Below are 15,324 nucleotides of genomic sequence, written 5' to 3' on the forward strand. Positions count from 1 at the left end.
CTGTATTTTCTGTATCTGTTTTTTCCTTTCCATAATTGTCAGTAGTCACCTGCCTTCCAGAGAAGGCCATGGGTGGCCGGTAAGTGGCTTGGCAGTGGAAGGGGATAGCTGTGGCTCTTTGACTCCGCTTGCACAACGTGGACCACAGAATTTCGTCTTACGCAGCTGAGCACTGGTTTTTAAGTGCTGTTTTGTACCAACATGAACACAGCAGCATGTACAACATCCCGGACCTTTCCTGTGGGGGTGTGTTGTCTCTTGCAGCAACTGCCTGATACTGGCAGTCGTGTCCAGGCTCTTAGCGGCAGCAGGGGCCTGGCAGCAACTTGCAGAGATTCCCTGCTTCCATTTTATGGTTCAGTTAAGATGAACCCTGGGGCTGATCTCTCTGAAAACGGTGGGCCAGTTTCTGTGCGAGTCCATCTCTGCCAGTAGCAAAGCCAAGTAACCCAGTCTACTGGGAACGTATTTGGAGATGGATGCCAGATTCCCAAACCGGAGAGCATCAGCTCGCAGTTCAAGTGGCGCTGACATTTGCGGGAAGGCTTTCTGTTCTAAGACATCAGATGTTAGCTAGTGTCTGTAATTAACTTGGTATAATTTTGCTTCAGAATTAAATATTCATTCAAAAGAGACTTAAAAAAACATCCTGATGTTTTTAATGTCTGGGTAGCAAGTGATGCTGCGCAGAGCAAGGCATACCTTTATTGTTAGAGAGAGTGGTCTCATGGCAACTCCTGTTTGTTACCGTGGTACACGGAAAGTCCCAAAGGCTTTTACTGTCTGTCACTTCTTGGGTCTTGTGAATAATCCGGATACAAAACCCACTGACGTAAGAGAACAGTGGAGACAAAACAATAGGAAAATACTATAGCCTGAAACGCTCTGGTTGTCTAGTTACCCCAAAGGGCAAATATAAAACTTTATTTTGCATAGTAGTTTTTTTAGAGTTTGGTAACAAAGCTTGTGACCAGAGCAGGAGTGGAAAGGGTAAAACAGAGATTTCTTTTGCCCCAGAGGAAATTCAAGAGTTAGAGAAGTGATAAGCAACAAAACCAAACCAGAAGCCTGTAGCTTGCAGAAGGTGGAATACCAAAGACTCTGCCCTGAATCAGTAAGGGCTGAGGATTTGCAGAAGAAACAGTTAGGAAAGTTTAGAAATGAAGCAGTCCAATTTGATTAAAAAACTGGAACAGGATGTCATGTGCAGTTGCTTCATCCAGTTCCTATTTACATCCCCGTTACAAAGTTCACTGACCACTTCTGATCTCCTTAAATCTGTTACACATTTTGATTCTAAATGCTGCAGCTTACAGAAGGAATTTGTTCTAAGACTTGAACTTTATTGTTTCCTCTTCTGGAAATCATCCCAGTCACCAAAATTTCCCTTTTATGCTTTATCAAAACTGAAATGAAGTATTTTCCTCAGCGTCCAGGTTGAATTGGCAAAGTTCATGATCGAAAGAAACAACTGCTTGAAAGGTGTGTGTGCATGGGGTGCAGAATCGGTGAATCCAGCTGAACACTGAGATCCTGTCATACGTGATGGCTTTTTTTGGTGTTGGTCTTTTTTTAGATCGTATCTGGGAAGGGCCATGTAAAGACAGAAATACTGACCCATTGATTTGCTGTTGATTTCTCAGTACCACATGGGTGCTCTGATAGTCTGGTCACTTCTGAAGGGTCGAGTTAGTAGAGTTATTCCACATTTTATCCTAATCGATGCAGTATCTCACCGACCTAGCTGGCTAGATGAGATTCACAGCAGGCAGGTTGCTGCCGCTATGAGAAAGGATGAAAACTCCTTTGTAGTTGCACATAACCTACAGGTGGGGATTCTTGTTTTGTACGTGAGCATTTTAGTTCGGTTTTGCTTCTGTTGTCAGGCCGACAAATAAGGTTGAGTTGCTAACACCAACAGAAAGCATCGCACTTTCAGTGAAAACCTCTTCTTTTTGTTAAAAAGCAGTCGTAAGACAATTTGTAACATTGACCAGAGATGACACATCAAGAAGAAATCGTGTTGGCGGTGAACTGAGTGAGCTTTGCAGCTTTGCTCGTTGACATGTGCTCCTCACCTACAGCAGCATGCTAAAATAATCTTTATATTTTGGTATAAAGAAGGGGGAAAGAAAAGAGGCAGTTACATTAACCCACTGATTTCTACGTATGTTTTATTCTGAGTATGTTAGAGAGTGATGGAAAAACATCAGTTTGTAGTTTACTTTCAATTCAACTCAGTATTTGACACCAGTAATTGTTACCCTCCAAATTTGTGTTTAGATCCATCTGGCTCATGCCCAGCTATTGAGCCACTGCAGAAATGGGGGGTGCAGCAAAGAGGAAAACAGCCAAACAGTTGGCCTCCTCCCTCTCCCCTCCACGGTCAGTGAATTACACAGTTGTAGGCAGCTTAGGGGCAAAAAACTTAGGGTATGGAAATATTGAGCACCTACTAATGCTCCTTATTTCAGAGAGGCTTTCATGTTGTGCAGTGTTTGTGTTAATCTCACTTCATAGATACTTATGCTTTTAAAAATTGGTCTAGTAGATGCTTCAGAGCAACTACCTTATTAATGGCTGCTTGTCTGCAGCCGTGATTTGTCAGCAGGCTGGTTGTCGTTTGGGATCTTTTTCTTATAAAAATGACAGCTGTAGTAAGAGTGACAGCACTGAGTCATGTTATGATTTAGACTTTGTTCTCTGGCAGATGAGAGCCAGAAGTGTCAGTTAAGCAGCTCGTTCCCCACATTTTTTCCTGTTAGAATATCCTTTATTCCAATAAATACCTGGTGAGGATGATAAAGGCTTAATGCTTTTCCTTACGGCAAGGCGTGTGCTTGCCCTTCCGCGTGCTGTAGGTTTGTGGGGAGCCACAGGCCTTTAGCTGGGAGCCTGCTGCTGTTCCAAGAAGGGGCAGGTGGTACTCTGCGTTGACACAAGACTAATTCATCTTATTTTCATTAAATCTTTAGCTGTGTTATCTTGTGTGCCTTAGAGGAGAAAATGTATGGTGCTGGGCTTTGTTTCTGGCTTAACAGAGTGCAAGTTCAGTGCTCTTGGACAAATCCACACACTGTGATGAACTGCTGTAGTTTTTATGGGGAAAGGGTTATTGATGAGCTGAAGGAGCGCACCGCGATTCCGTTTCCTGGAAAGAAGTTGCATTGATATTGGTGCCATTTGGATAAAAGATTTACCAAGTGGAGCTGCAAATCATTTTAATAATTAGAGTATGTGTAGACCTTGCTCAAAATAATTGTTTTTTTCCTTCTCTTGCAATTTCTTGCACAGCCAACCACTTGACGGAGGAGGAATTCTTCAAGCCCTTGTTTCAAAAGACCTTGGACTATTTTCTGCAGCTCAACTCCCTTCGCTCCCCCGTTTCAGTGAACAAAAGGTCCTAAGAGGAGGATGAGGCAGCTAAGAGGAAAACCGAAAAAAGAGACCTCCAAAGATAAAAAGGAGAGAAAACAGGCGATGCAAGAGGCCCGGCAACAAATCACCACCGTCGTGCTTCCCACGCTGGCTGTTGTAGTACTGCTGATTGTTGTATTTGTTTACGTAGCGACTCGTCCAAATACAACTGAATGATGCAGCTTTTCAGACTTTCTAGCTTTGGGGTATTAATAATTTTATCAAGAGCGAAAAGGAACTCTCTGCCACTCTTTTAGTACTTTACAAAGGAACGTGCTGGTATTTTCAGTCTTTCTCTTGGTTAGGGTCCCGCAGATTCTCTTTAGGAACGTAACATAAAATGTATTAGCGAATGTGCCAGTATGTTTTATGGTCCGGTTCATGTGCCTTTCAGACTCCTAAAATGGTGTTTTTCTTAAATCCGTTTGAAGCTCTATCTTGTAAAAGCAAATGGTGTTCTGCTATAAATTTGTAAAAAATCAGCTTTTGGCTTTTATCACTGTTATGGATAATGTTGCTCCCATGAGCTCTTCTATGTCTATTTCAGAACTTCCAAAGACATACCTTTCTTCTTTGTACTTAATGTCATATGAAGTGCTTTGATTCAGAAAGGATATATTTATTTTTTGAATAAAAGAGAAGTCTTACTTGGAATCTTCAAATTATTTTGCAAAAAAATGTGACTTATTGTGAACGCCTACATGGTGTAATAATTTTTTCATTAAACACTCTATAGTTCACTCAAAAAGAATTTCTTTTTGCTGTGAGGTGTCAGCATGCCCAGTGAATACTTCAGGATCCGCTGGAAGGAATCTTACAGAAGTTGCAAAGGGAGATTCTACCAGTGTATGGTAAAGTAACTAATAACAAACTACATAAACACAGATAGTTGTTTATCTGAACGTTAAATATTTAAATCTGTATAAAGTGGCAATAAAAAGGTGATTTTGGATACAGCCCTTGATTTTTCTTTTTAATTTTTTTTTTTAAAGGAAGGAAAAGTAACTTAACTTAGGTCTCTGAGCTGTTTGCTGAAGTGAGCTGCTGTCCCGTGACATCCCCCTCTCCCCCTCACTTAAAGGAAGCTGTGAGCACAGCTTAGGCAGTTTTATTCTAAGAAATCAAACCATAACTTCTGATCAAAATGCTTCAATAATCCTGTATTCTTCTACAGCCCCTTCTTATCCAAACAGTTTAAGGCACTCAGTAAGCATTAAGCTTCAGAAGACTTTGGGGAGGTAATTTGAGAACTGTTGACTGCTGCTTAAATACAGGCCAAGCAAGGAAGAATGTCGTGCTACTGTGTACTGAAGCGTAGCAGGAAATATTTCTGTGCCAAAAGCCAAAGACCCCTCGAATCCTTACTTCACATGCTGTCTTTCAGCACAGGGATAGTCCCAGGGATGTCAATGGGACTGTTTTTACGCGTGCCAGTGAAAGACCATGCCTTGCTTCCTGCGTTAACCCTGTGCATTGGCCCTCTGCAGAATGCTACTGCCAACCAAAGGTGTGTTGCAAACAAATAATTTAGGCAAGCAAATGCCATTCCCTGCAGGAGACTTTGCCCTAAGGCACGTGTTCCCAAAGTGGGGTGAGTCTATGGCCAGCTATAAACTAACCCAGTTCAGAACGAGACAGATACCCAACGATGCTGGGATGGCCGCAGCTCATGACGCTTGCTGTGCCACCGCTGTCGGTCGTACCTAGAATTAAACTGGCCCTGCAGACTAAGATGTTTTTGATATACAAAATTTGCTAAAAACTAAAAGGAAGAGTTTGGACGAACTGTTAGATTGGCTTTTTCTCCCTGCAGTTGGCAGCACAGTTGGGATATATGCGCAACAAACTACACAGACAAGATGGTCATCGGGGTATGCCCAGAAGAGTGTTTACCCACTGAGCGACTACCGGGAAGGCTGCTGTGGGACCCCTGTGCTCACCGAGCCAAGCACTGAGACCGAAAATTGTCTGTGCTTTGGTACTGAGAACCGCTTCCTTCAACTGGAGAGATCTGAAATGATGCATCTGTGAAAGTAATTGTGTTGTCTCCCAGCTGTTTCTGTTCTCCCAGGCACCAGATCCTTTTTGTCCTATTTTTATTTTATCCTCAGTCAGGGATGGTTGTGATAGAGCTCCGATAGTTCGCTCTTTTTTGAGAGGAGGTGTTCAACTTGAATAAAATTTGTGCCTGAGGAACAGTGTGGAGTGTAAATATGTGTGTTCTGCAGGGTACTTGGCGTCTCGAGTGTCTAGAATAGAAGCAAACTTTCCACTAACCTCTTCCATAGATTCCTCTTCCTCATCTTCCTCTTCCATAGATTCTTAACCAGGGTTTTCCCGTCCCTGTTCATTCTGTGATAACTTTCTGACGGCTCTCACCAAGTCCCTGTGACTTTCCCATCTCCGAGTAGCAGGTTTATTTCAGTGCGTTCCACCTGCGGGGCTTTTTTATCAGCCCAAGCAATAATTTTATAACTCGGAAAGTCTTCCCTGAAACTGTTCAGAGTCATTATGTGATTTTTTTTTCCCCTCTTCATTTTCTGCAAGCGTTGAGTCTGTGACACATAAAAGCAATTAACTGGCTGATAATAACTAAATAGGTAAAAGGTCAGTTGGGTTAGATAATATTTAAGATTACTTCTCTAATGAGATGCTTCATTTCTGCTGCTTTTTCTAGTGCCCTCCCTTTGTCTCTTGTCATCTGCAGATTCTTCAGGTGACAACAATTATCTTTTCGAAGCCAAATGTTTATTAATATGAACCTATAGCTTAATGCTAATAAGAGACACTGTGTATTTCAATTCCCTGAAATGTGCAGTTTTACTGAGTGCTAATTGAGAGGAAAATGGTGTTACCCATTCTGAATTGTTCCTTACGCAGAAGCTAGAATTGATTTCACTGTTTGAATCTTAAAAAAAAAAAAACAAACAATAAATTCTCTAGTAAACAATGAAGTTGGATTCTGACATTTTCTACCAGATTCCCTTTTACTAGTATTGGATGTGAGAATGCGCATTTGGAAAAATGGTATGAAGCCTCTGCAGACAGAAACTGTCAAAATCACTGGGAAATAATCAGGTGGTAAATTAATGGCAGTTGCCCAAATGTCAATTCCTGTGAACTCAGCCGAAGGTGTAACCGTGCCTCTGTTTTCTTAACTGTATGTATTACTCCAAGTGTCAGTTGCCTTCAAAAATGTTTTAGAAACAGGGTTTCAAACCTTTTCCCAGCATACAGTAGCTTGTGGGCAAAACTGAATGATTTATGACAAGCATTTTACCAGAAAACTCATGCTGAGATACTTCTTCAGCACTGGCTTATGATATGGTTTCCAAGAGTACTCATTATCAGGTGAAGTAATTAAAAACCTGACATTGCCTTCTGATAAATCAAGTTATAGAACCAATTTTTTAAAACCAATTTTTCAAAGCATAAGTAAAATCTGAGTCAAATACTTAAAAGATCAAGGTTTGAGTGGAGTTTTGTAAATGTCTTCAAAGTGCTAAGAAAACGAAGGCATCGTGTCAAGTATTCTCGCAATGGGTGAACACCCATCTGTGTTATCCATGGCCCCTGCTCCCCAAAACCAAGGAAGAGAAGCCAGTGACACTGCCCATGGTCTGAAGGAAGAACTAAATGTATTTTCAGAACTCTGAGAAATTGGGTCTTGGTCTTCTGTTTCAATGCGTCTACAAGCAAATGTTCACTTACTCACATCCTGATGTTCAGAAAACAGCACTTTTAAATACATACAGCAGAGAAAATGCACCGTTCTTTTTTCAGATTTATGTTTGGTGCCCGGATGGCACATGTACAGGTTTGAATGCTCACGTAGCTCTGGAAGATGTGAACTATAGAATCGTAGAATCATAGAATTGTTTTAGTTGGAAAGGACCTTTAGATTATTGAGTCCAACTGTTAACCCAGCACTGCCAAGTCCACCCCTAAACCATGTCCCTAAGCACCACATCTACTCGTCTTTTAAATACCTCCAGGGATGGTGACTCCACCACTTCCCTGGGCTGCCTGTTCCAATGCTTGACAACCCTTTCGGTAAAGAAGCTTTTCCTGATACCCAATCTAAACCTGCCCCATTTCTTCTCATCCTATCACTTCTTGCTTGGGAGAAGAGACCAACACCCACCTCGCTACAAGCTCCTTTCAGGTAGTTGTAGACAGCGATAAGGTCTCCCCTCAGCCTCCTTTTCTCCAGGCTAAACACCTCCGGTTCCCTCAGCCGCTCCTCATCAGACTTATTCTCCAGACCCTTCACCAGCTTCGTTGCCCTTCTTTGGACTCACTCCAGCACCTCAATGTCTGTCTTGTCGTCAGGGGCCCCCTAGAGCCTGCACTTTGATTCTCTGTTTTGGACCTGTGTCACAGAGACATTTCTTATCAGGAGAAGTTTCTTACCAGGGCAGGTAGTTCCAGTTCACATGCCATGCACCAGCAAAGCGAAGTCCTGCCATCCAAGTCCCAGGTGAGCGACTTGGTCATCGCTACAGATGGAGCTGTTAGCTGATGTTGTCTTCTGTGTACCACCTTTATTTGGTTGAAAAATTTCAACCAAAAAAATTCTTGTTATGGTGCTTACGTGGGATACCGAGGACCAGGACTTCTGTAGGATTTCTTGCTCTATCTGGGATTGTACAAGGATTCACATCAAGTAAAGTAAATCCTCCATCTGTTGCAGGAAATTCAGTGGCGGGATGGTTTAGGACTGTTCTTTGCATGCAAACATGTTCTCGTAAGGTAACTGGGCAAACACATTCTTGATAAATCTGTTTCAAAGCCCCCAGCAGTTTGGTTAAGAATAGGTTAGAGGAACAAACCAATCAGTTTGTTGGTTTAGGAAGGGAGACTGGAGCACAGTGTATCAGTGTCTAGGGGCGTTGCTCAATCTGCTAGCAGAAATTTAGATGCAGTACATTAAATTACAGCCTATTTATGGATTTGCGGGTTTCTATGTGATTAAATAGTAACTCAGACACAGTGAACTTTGAGATCTGAACCCTACAGTGAGGAAAAAACAACACACAGTTCCCACATTGGTTTGGCCAACTCAAATGAGCTATGAACAATCTTTAACCTAGCATTTTCTCAGCAGACCACTGTGTCTGAGAAGAAAAAAACCTTCCCTAGCACAAGGCAGTTGCTGCAAAATCTAGTGGATAGCTATTTTGTACAGAATTATATGGAAAAAAAAAAGTGAATGTGAATGCTATAATTGGCTGCTGTAGGTTGTAAAGCCAGATGGGAACGTAATCTCATCATCCCTCTAATACAGGGTAAGGACCTTCCCCCAGTGCCCCCTACCTCCTTCCAGCTGTTTGGTCTTGGGGGGACGCAGGAGCAGAAAGCAGCAGGGCTGGCTGGAGTTCAGCATGTACCCGAGCTGGCTGTGTAAATAAACCTTTGATGACTGGCATGCCATACCACAGATGTAAAATCACCTGGGGCTCATCTTGTTAGACAGTCTCTGTTGATGACTTCTTTCTCATCCCCACTGGTGGTGTTTAGCATGGGTTTGAATTATTAAGTGGTGGTGGGCTTGATTCTGTGCGCTGTTGTACCACTGTTAAATCAGGAATTATAACCAGTTACACTACGATAAACCCAGAACAGTGAGATGGGGCTTTAGGCACTTTTTGTAGTATCTCTGACACAGCTGAAATTTGTGAGCCCTTGACGGGGTAAGCTAAAGCCGTTGTTCAAGCCGACCCATCAGAAGAGCCAGAAAGCTGTGATTTTTCATAATGTTTGTCCATTTTTGTGTTCATTTGGCACTGTGTTTTACTGCTGCTGTTTGCATTTCTCTCTGCATGGTTCAGAGTACCCACAGTCTCTTTGACACCCTCCCATTCTTATACTCCTAAATTTCCCGTACAAAAAAGAAGACAGTAAGAAATGGTAGGAAGAAAATGGGCTAAATACCCCACTTCCACGTGAGCCACTTTTAAATGTTTCTGTTCAGTTACTGTCATTTCACTGACAGCCCCATCAGAGTAAGTTCTGGGAAGTGAACTGGACAGCAATGGTCTGGCAGCTGTTTTACCACCAACTATTTCAAAATTATATCTTGACGAAACATGTTGGCAACTGTGTGTACATGACCTCTGTTCTTCCTTCAGCAAAAAAAGCTGGTGGCAGCCTGAACCATTGTTCTTTTTATTTAAAACAAGTCTTTCAACTGGGAGCCAAAAAAACGCTTGTCGGTAAAGCTTTGAAAAATCATAAAAGAAGTTCAGCAGCTTACAAGAATTTTCCATTGCCTGACTATTCACAAAGTAGAATAGAAATTTTCTGTATGTTTTGGGTAATCCGAGCATTGCACCTTGTCCTGTCAAATAAGCTTATGAATAATAATTCATTTTTTTCATTTTTATTGATGTTTTCAGACATTTATAGCCTTGGACCCTTCTGATTATTCCTTTTTTTGACAATGTACATACATCTCCAATCCCTGTTCATAAAGTATATAATTTCTCAGTCTTTATTTCTGCTGTCCATCATTCTTTAAAAAGTTTTGCAGATAACTTGAAATGTGGTACATATTGGACACACTGTTTTTGGCATGATAACATCAGGAATATGTATTTTCCTTCAGAAACCTCTCACCAGTTCAATCAAGTTTCTGCATTTAAACACAGTTAAAGTATTCAGAACCAGCAGCATGGCTCTGACTATATCTGGCAGCAACAGGCTCTTGCTTAAATCGGGGATTGTCACCTGAGGAACTTTTGCTGATTTTGGCTGGTGAAGAGAAGGGTGACCTTTCAGGCAAGTTTGTGTTTAAAAAAATGGCACTTTGATCCATACTGTCTCAGGACATTTGTGGCATAATATGCTCTGAGCAGGAAATAACAGTCAGCCAGTAGCTGCTCAGATATAGTTACTTCGCAGTTTTCAGTGCTTTTCACGGGGAGTTTATTCTATGGCGTTACACAAAAGCCAGGCTGAAGAGAACTCTGTTGTTTCATTAGCCAAAGTTAGTAGCTTGGTCAGATCTTAAAAAGCTTTAGAAAAACATCTTACTCACTTTTTTGATAATTTCATTCATTCATTCTGTATCATCACACAGACCTGGATCACGAGAGGGATCCTCAGGCCAGGACTGGACTGAGACACATACGTTTCTTTGCAGATCTGGAGTATACTGTCTTGTTGTATGTTTAAATCTTGCAGTGGCAAAAGAATCTGGCTAACTGGCTAATATCCCATTCTTTTTTCTCTTGCCCTTCTGAAAGACAACATTTTGCTGTCTTTTTGCTTCTACAGATCTTTCTCTGCTTAAAATTTAACTTCATTTCCAAAGGTTCCTAAATTTCTTCCTTAGTTCTTTTAAAACTCCCAGATGCATCTCTTCTTAAGTTGAGGATGCATATATATTTAGTTTGTTCAGATGTCCTGCCATCATCTTTTTATTCAGTCCTCGTTCCTCCAGCTGAGTCTAGTAATTTTCTTGTAAAAGGTTTTTTGATGTCCCATTTTCATTACTCATTTTATTGCAAACCGAGCCAAACTGGTATTTAAAATCTTGGTATTTTGTGTAAGTGTGATGTAGTGTATTTTGTCTTAATGGAAATATAGCTTCCAAAAACAATTTACATTTTTGCTGTGGTCTTGAATATTAATGAGACTTCTTTTACTCACAGACTGGAGCTGTTTGACAGTCTGATATTATTTTTATCCAGATTTTTCCAGGAAGTTGGCAACAGTATATGCTGGAAAGCACTTCTTCAGAATCTCTTTCACTGAAATTGGTGGTTCATCAACACTGTCTGTAATTTCTGTTTCGCTTGCACAGCAATAGAATTCAGTATGAATTGCAAATAAAAGGAATCTTAACATTATGCAGTTTTTCGGCACATGGAGTTGAATTAACTCTGCTCAGTTTTATAATGTTTTCTCATGTTGTAGAAAAATTGAAAGAGTTTAGGCCCTTACCTATAACAAGTTGTCTGAAGTTAAAGGTTTTTTCCCTATTCCAATGCAGTTAAATGGGCCAATATAGTATTGAAACATCAGTACTAAAACAGGTGCTTTTCACACAGAATCGCACAGGATGGTTGGGGTTGGAAGGGACCTCTGGAGATCATCTAGTCCAACCCCCTGCCAAAGCAGGTTCACCCACAGCACGTTGCACAGGGTCACATCCAGGCAGGTTTTGAATATCTCCAGAAAAGGAGACTCCACAACCTCCCTCGGCAGCCTGTGCCAGTGCTCTGGCACCCTCAAAGTAAAGAAGTTTTTCTTCATATTCAAATCAAGCTTCCCGTGTTTCAGTTTGTGCCCATTGCCCCTTGTCCCAGACAAGAAGACAGGATTTAAAAATCATTAAGTATTAATGTAAAGCATGTAAAGCACCTGATTCAGGCTCTGCCCCAGGTGAAGTCTATAGGTCTGGTAAAAGGGGCAATACAGGTGGCTTCAAAATATGTGCTTTGTCTATTCATGTTCCCCTCACAGACCGGCATGGCTTACAGCATAAGAAAGAAAGAGGTCGAAGTTCTCATTTCAAGAGTCCCAAGGGCTATTTCTATAGCCAAGAATAACCAGAGATAACCATAAAGATAAGTTCTTTATGCGAGGAGCTATGCCATGGCTAAAGGCCCCTATTATTCTTGTTCTGTGCAATCTATCTGAAGAATTTCTCTTGGCTGGTGATATTTTCAAGGGAACAATTCAACTTATTAGTGCTCTGTACATCACAGAATTGAAAGTATCTTTCTTCATTTACAATGCTGCAACAGGGTCTCTGCTGCACACAATCTAACTATGCAAAACCAACCTGTATATTTTAGAATATGTTTAGAGTACAATATTTTGTGATATAGTCAAGTTACAATATACCTAAATCTGTAGGATAATGATTATCTTATTGAAACCTTGGTGTTAAAAATAGATGCTATTGGCAATGTGCCTAAATATATTAAGCAGCTAGTTGCGGATTTTGTTTCTAAGAAACCAATGGGTGATCACTTGGTTTTATTTTCTTGTGTGACTGGCTTAAGTATGCCTGCTTTGCTGTATCCTGGCATATTTTTTTAGAGTATTTTCAGAACATCTTTGCAGTTCTTCAATGTGCGAATTTAAACGTTCTTCAAACTCTTTTGTATGTTTCTCTTCCTCTTGAAGGAACTTTTCTGTTGTTGCAAGGAAGGACATCTCGGGGGGAGACTAAGCAATGAATAGAAAATCACGGTTAGTAAAAACCAGCAAGTACTACAACATGTTTGCATTATCAAATTTTAGATTTGAAAAGCATCTTAACCTACAACAGCTATAATGCTTTATATCACTCTAAGAAAACGTGAATTTGGGCATTCATTTTTAAAGGCATTCAGGTGCCTAAATGACATAAGGTGAACATGATGTTTGAATACCTGTGATATTCACAGCATTAGGATGTAGATTTGCCATTAAAAATTTAAATATCCCATTAGACAGAATTAAGCTGCTTCAGAACCTCTAAAATCTTTGCATCAGCTAAAGGTTATGTTTGTCACTTGTACGATTTAGACCAGGGCAGAGGACAGTAATGTGGTTTTTGGAATTACAGAATATAACTAGTGTTGGGTACTGCTGATTGCCTTCTGTAATTTCAGCTCTCTGCTTCAGGGATGTGATGCTTTCTGAGGACAGAAAGAAAGCCTCTGCTCATTTCAGTGCTATCAACTTCAAGCCCTGATATTCTGGAGAATGTACTAAATTTTATTTGCTGCAAGTAGTTCACTGAAAAATTTTCTTTCCATTTAATGAGCATTTAGTAGACTGAGACATAAACTATAACAAAATCGGTCTTAAAATGGTTGCCATGGGATGCAAAGTTGTATAAAGCAAGAGACATGAGTGAGTCTTTGCTGGAACAAGTTCTAAATTTTTAGGCAGCAATTTTTGTTAGTTCTTTTTGCTAATACTTAAGATGCATTCACTGGAATGTCTTTATGAAAAGAAAGATGAAATAATTTTTCTTTGCCTAGAGATACTATGCTTGTTTAAATAAATTCAATGTTTATTTGTATAGATAAATACAATTTCATGACATGAATTTTTAACAGTCGACTGAGAACAAACTTAGCATAGGAGCTGTAATACTCAGTAACAGAAATCTCATTTTCTGTCTTTATATGATCTTACATTGAGAAAGATGATTGACATTTTTTATCTTAATTAAACCATATGTTAAATAGTTTTAATAACTGAGTAATTAGTCTAGAATCTCTGGTTTTGTTTTTCCTAGAATGTAAAAATGAGAGTTTATCTGTCATCACATCAAATAGGAATGGCTTCAAATGATTTAAATATTCAAATGTTTTGTGGAAAAGGCCAGTCCTATTAGACCTGTAAATTTTTATTCTAGGCTTCATTGTATCAGAATGGGGTATTCCCTATTTCCACATCAACTAGAGGCAGATTTGGTCTTTGCTTTCAGCCTGGTTTAAAACTGCCCTTTAGCAGCTTTTCAGACCAAAAGATACTAACTAGAGAAATGCTTTTAAAGCACTACTCAAGCTCTGCAGCAGACCGTGAGAAGAAATTTAGAGATTTCCTATAGGAAATCCCCTTTCTTTTCAAAGTACAGCAAGTAAGCAATAGCTGGAAATAAATTCTGAATGTAATAGCATCTTTCTAGAGTGAGACAGGCTTTCTGATGTATAGGTCTCCTAAAATGAAATTCACAGATAAAGCAGAATCTTCCTTTTCTCAGTCCCTCCAAATTGGTGTTTTAACAGGGCAGGGAAGAAAAAGTGACTTGATTTGCCATGTAGGAATAAGGAACCCAAAGGTATTGGATCACTTTGTGCCACAACACTCTTCTATCTATCCCTGCACTAGCAGGGATAAGAAAGAATGTTAATCTTCCAACGTTTGAGAAATTCTGGAGCAAGATCATCTGCCTCCTGGTTTTCCTCATAAACACATGAATGATTTCCCATCCATAAATCATCATTGTTTTCATATCGTAGAATCACAGAATCATAGAATCGTTTTGGTTGGAAAGGACCTTTAAGATCATCGAGTCCAACCATTAACCTAGCACTGCCAAGTCCACCACTAAACCGTGTCCCCCAGAACCACATCTACATGGCTTTTAAATACCTCCAGGGATGGTGACTCCACCACTTCCCTGGGCAGCCTGTTCCAATGCTTGACAACCCTTTCAGTGAAGAAATTTTTCCTGATCTCCAATCTAAACCTCCCCAGGCACAACTTGAGGCCATTTCCTCTTGTCCTATCACTTGTTACCTGGGAGAAGAGACCAACACCCACCTCACTACAACCTTCTTTCAGGTAGTTGTAGAGAGCAATAAGGTCTCCCCTCAGCCTCCTTTTCTCCAGACTAAACAACCCCAGTTCCCTCAGCTGCTCCTCATAAGACTTGTGCTCTAGACCCTTCACCAGCTTCGTTGCCCTTCTTTGGACTCTCTCCAGCACCTCAATGTCTTTCTTGTAGTGAGGGGCCCAAAATTGAACACAGTATTCGAGGTGTGGCCTCACGAGTGCCGAGTACAGAGGGACAATCACTTCCCTAGTCCTGCTGGCCACACTATTGCTGATACAAGCCAGGATGCTGTTAGCCTTCTTGGCCACCTGGGCACACCGCTGGCTCATATTCAGCTGGCTGTTGACCAACATTCCCCAGGTCCTTTTCCACCAGGCAGCTTTCAAGCCACTCTTCCCCAAGCCTGTAGCGGTGCATGGGGTTGTTGTGCTCCAAATGCAGGATCTGACACTTGGCCTTGTTGAACCTCATACAGTTGGCCTCAGCCCATCGATCCAGCCTGTCCAGATCCCTCTGCAGAGCCTTCCTGCCCTCCAGCAGATCAACACTCCTGCCCAACTTGGTGTCATCTGCGAACTTACTGAGGGTGCACTCGATCTCCTCGTCCAGATCATTGCTAA

General features: G+C 40.9%; 2 protein-coding genes across 4 annotated transcripts in view; one reads left to right on the forward strand and one right to left on the reverse strand.

Annotated features, from left to right (window-relative positions):
- SMCO4 (single-pass membrane protein with coiled-coil domains 4) overlaps positions 1–5,755 on the forward strand; it is a 30,623-nt gene extending 24,868 nt beyond the window's left edge. For all 3 annotated transcript variants that reach the window (XM_068425123.1, XM_068425122.1, XM_068425124.1), the window contains one exon: positions 3,295–5,755. In XM_068425123.1, coding sequence (XP_068281224.1) covers positions 3,415–3,594 — 180 coding nt within the window. In that variant the 5' untranslated portion in view covers positions 3,295–3,414 and the 3' untranslated portion in view covers positions 3,595–5,755. The remainder of the gene's footprint in view (positions 1–3,294) is intronic.
- Positions 5,756–12,426: 6,671 nt separating this feature from the next.
- The window catches only part of DEUP1 (deuterosome assembly protein 1), a 47,224-nt gene continuing 44,326 nt past the window's right edge, over positions 12,427–15,324 (reverse strand). The window contains exons 13-14 of the mRNA XM_068425121.1: positions 15,085–15,130; positions 12,427–12,597 (exon numbers count right to left, since the gene is read on the reverse strand). Coding sequence (XP_068281222.1) covers positions 12,427–12,597; positions 15,085–15,130 — 217 coding nt within the window. The remainder of the gene's footprint in view (positions 12,598–15,084; positions 15,131–15,324) is intronic.

The sequence above is a fragment of the Nyctibius grandis genome, chromosome 2, assembly GCF_013368605.1.
Source record: "Nyctibius grandis isolate bNycGra1 chromosome 2, bNycGra1.pri, whole genome shotgun sequence".
Taxonomy (NCBI): Eukaryota; Metazoa; Chordata; class Aves; order Nyctibiiformes; family Nyctibiidae; genus Nyctibius; species Nyctibius grandis.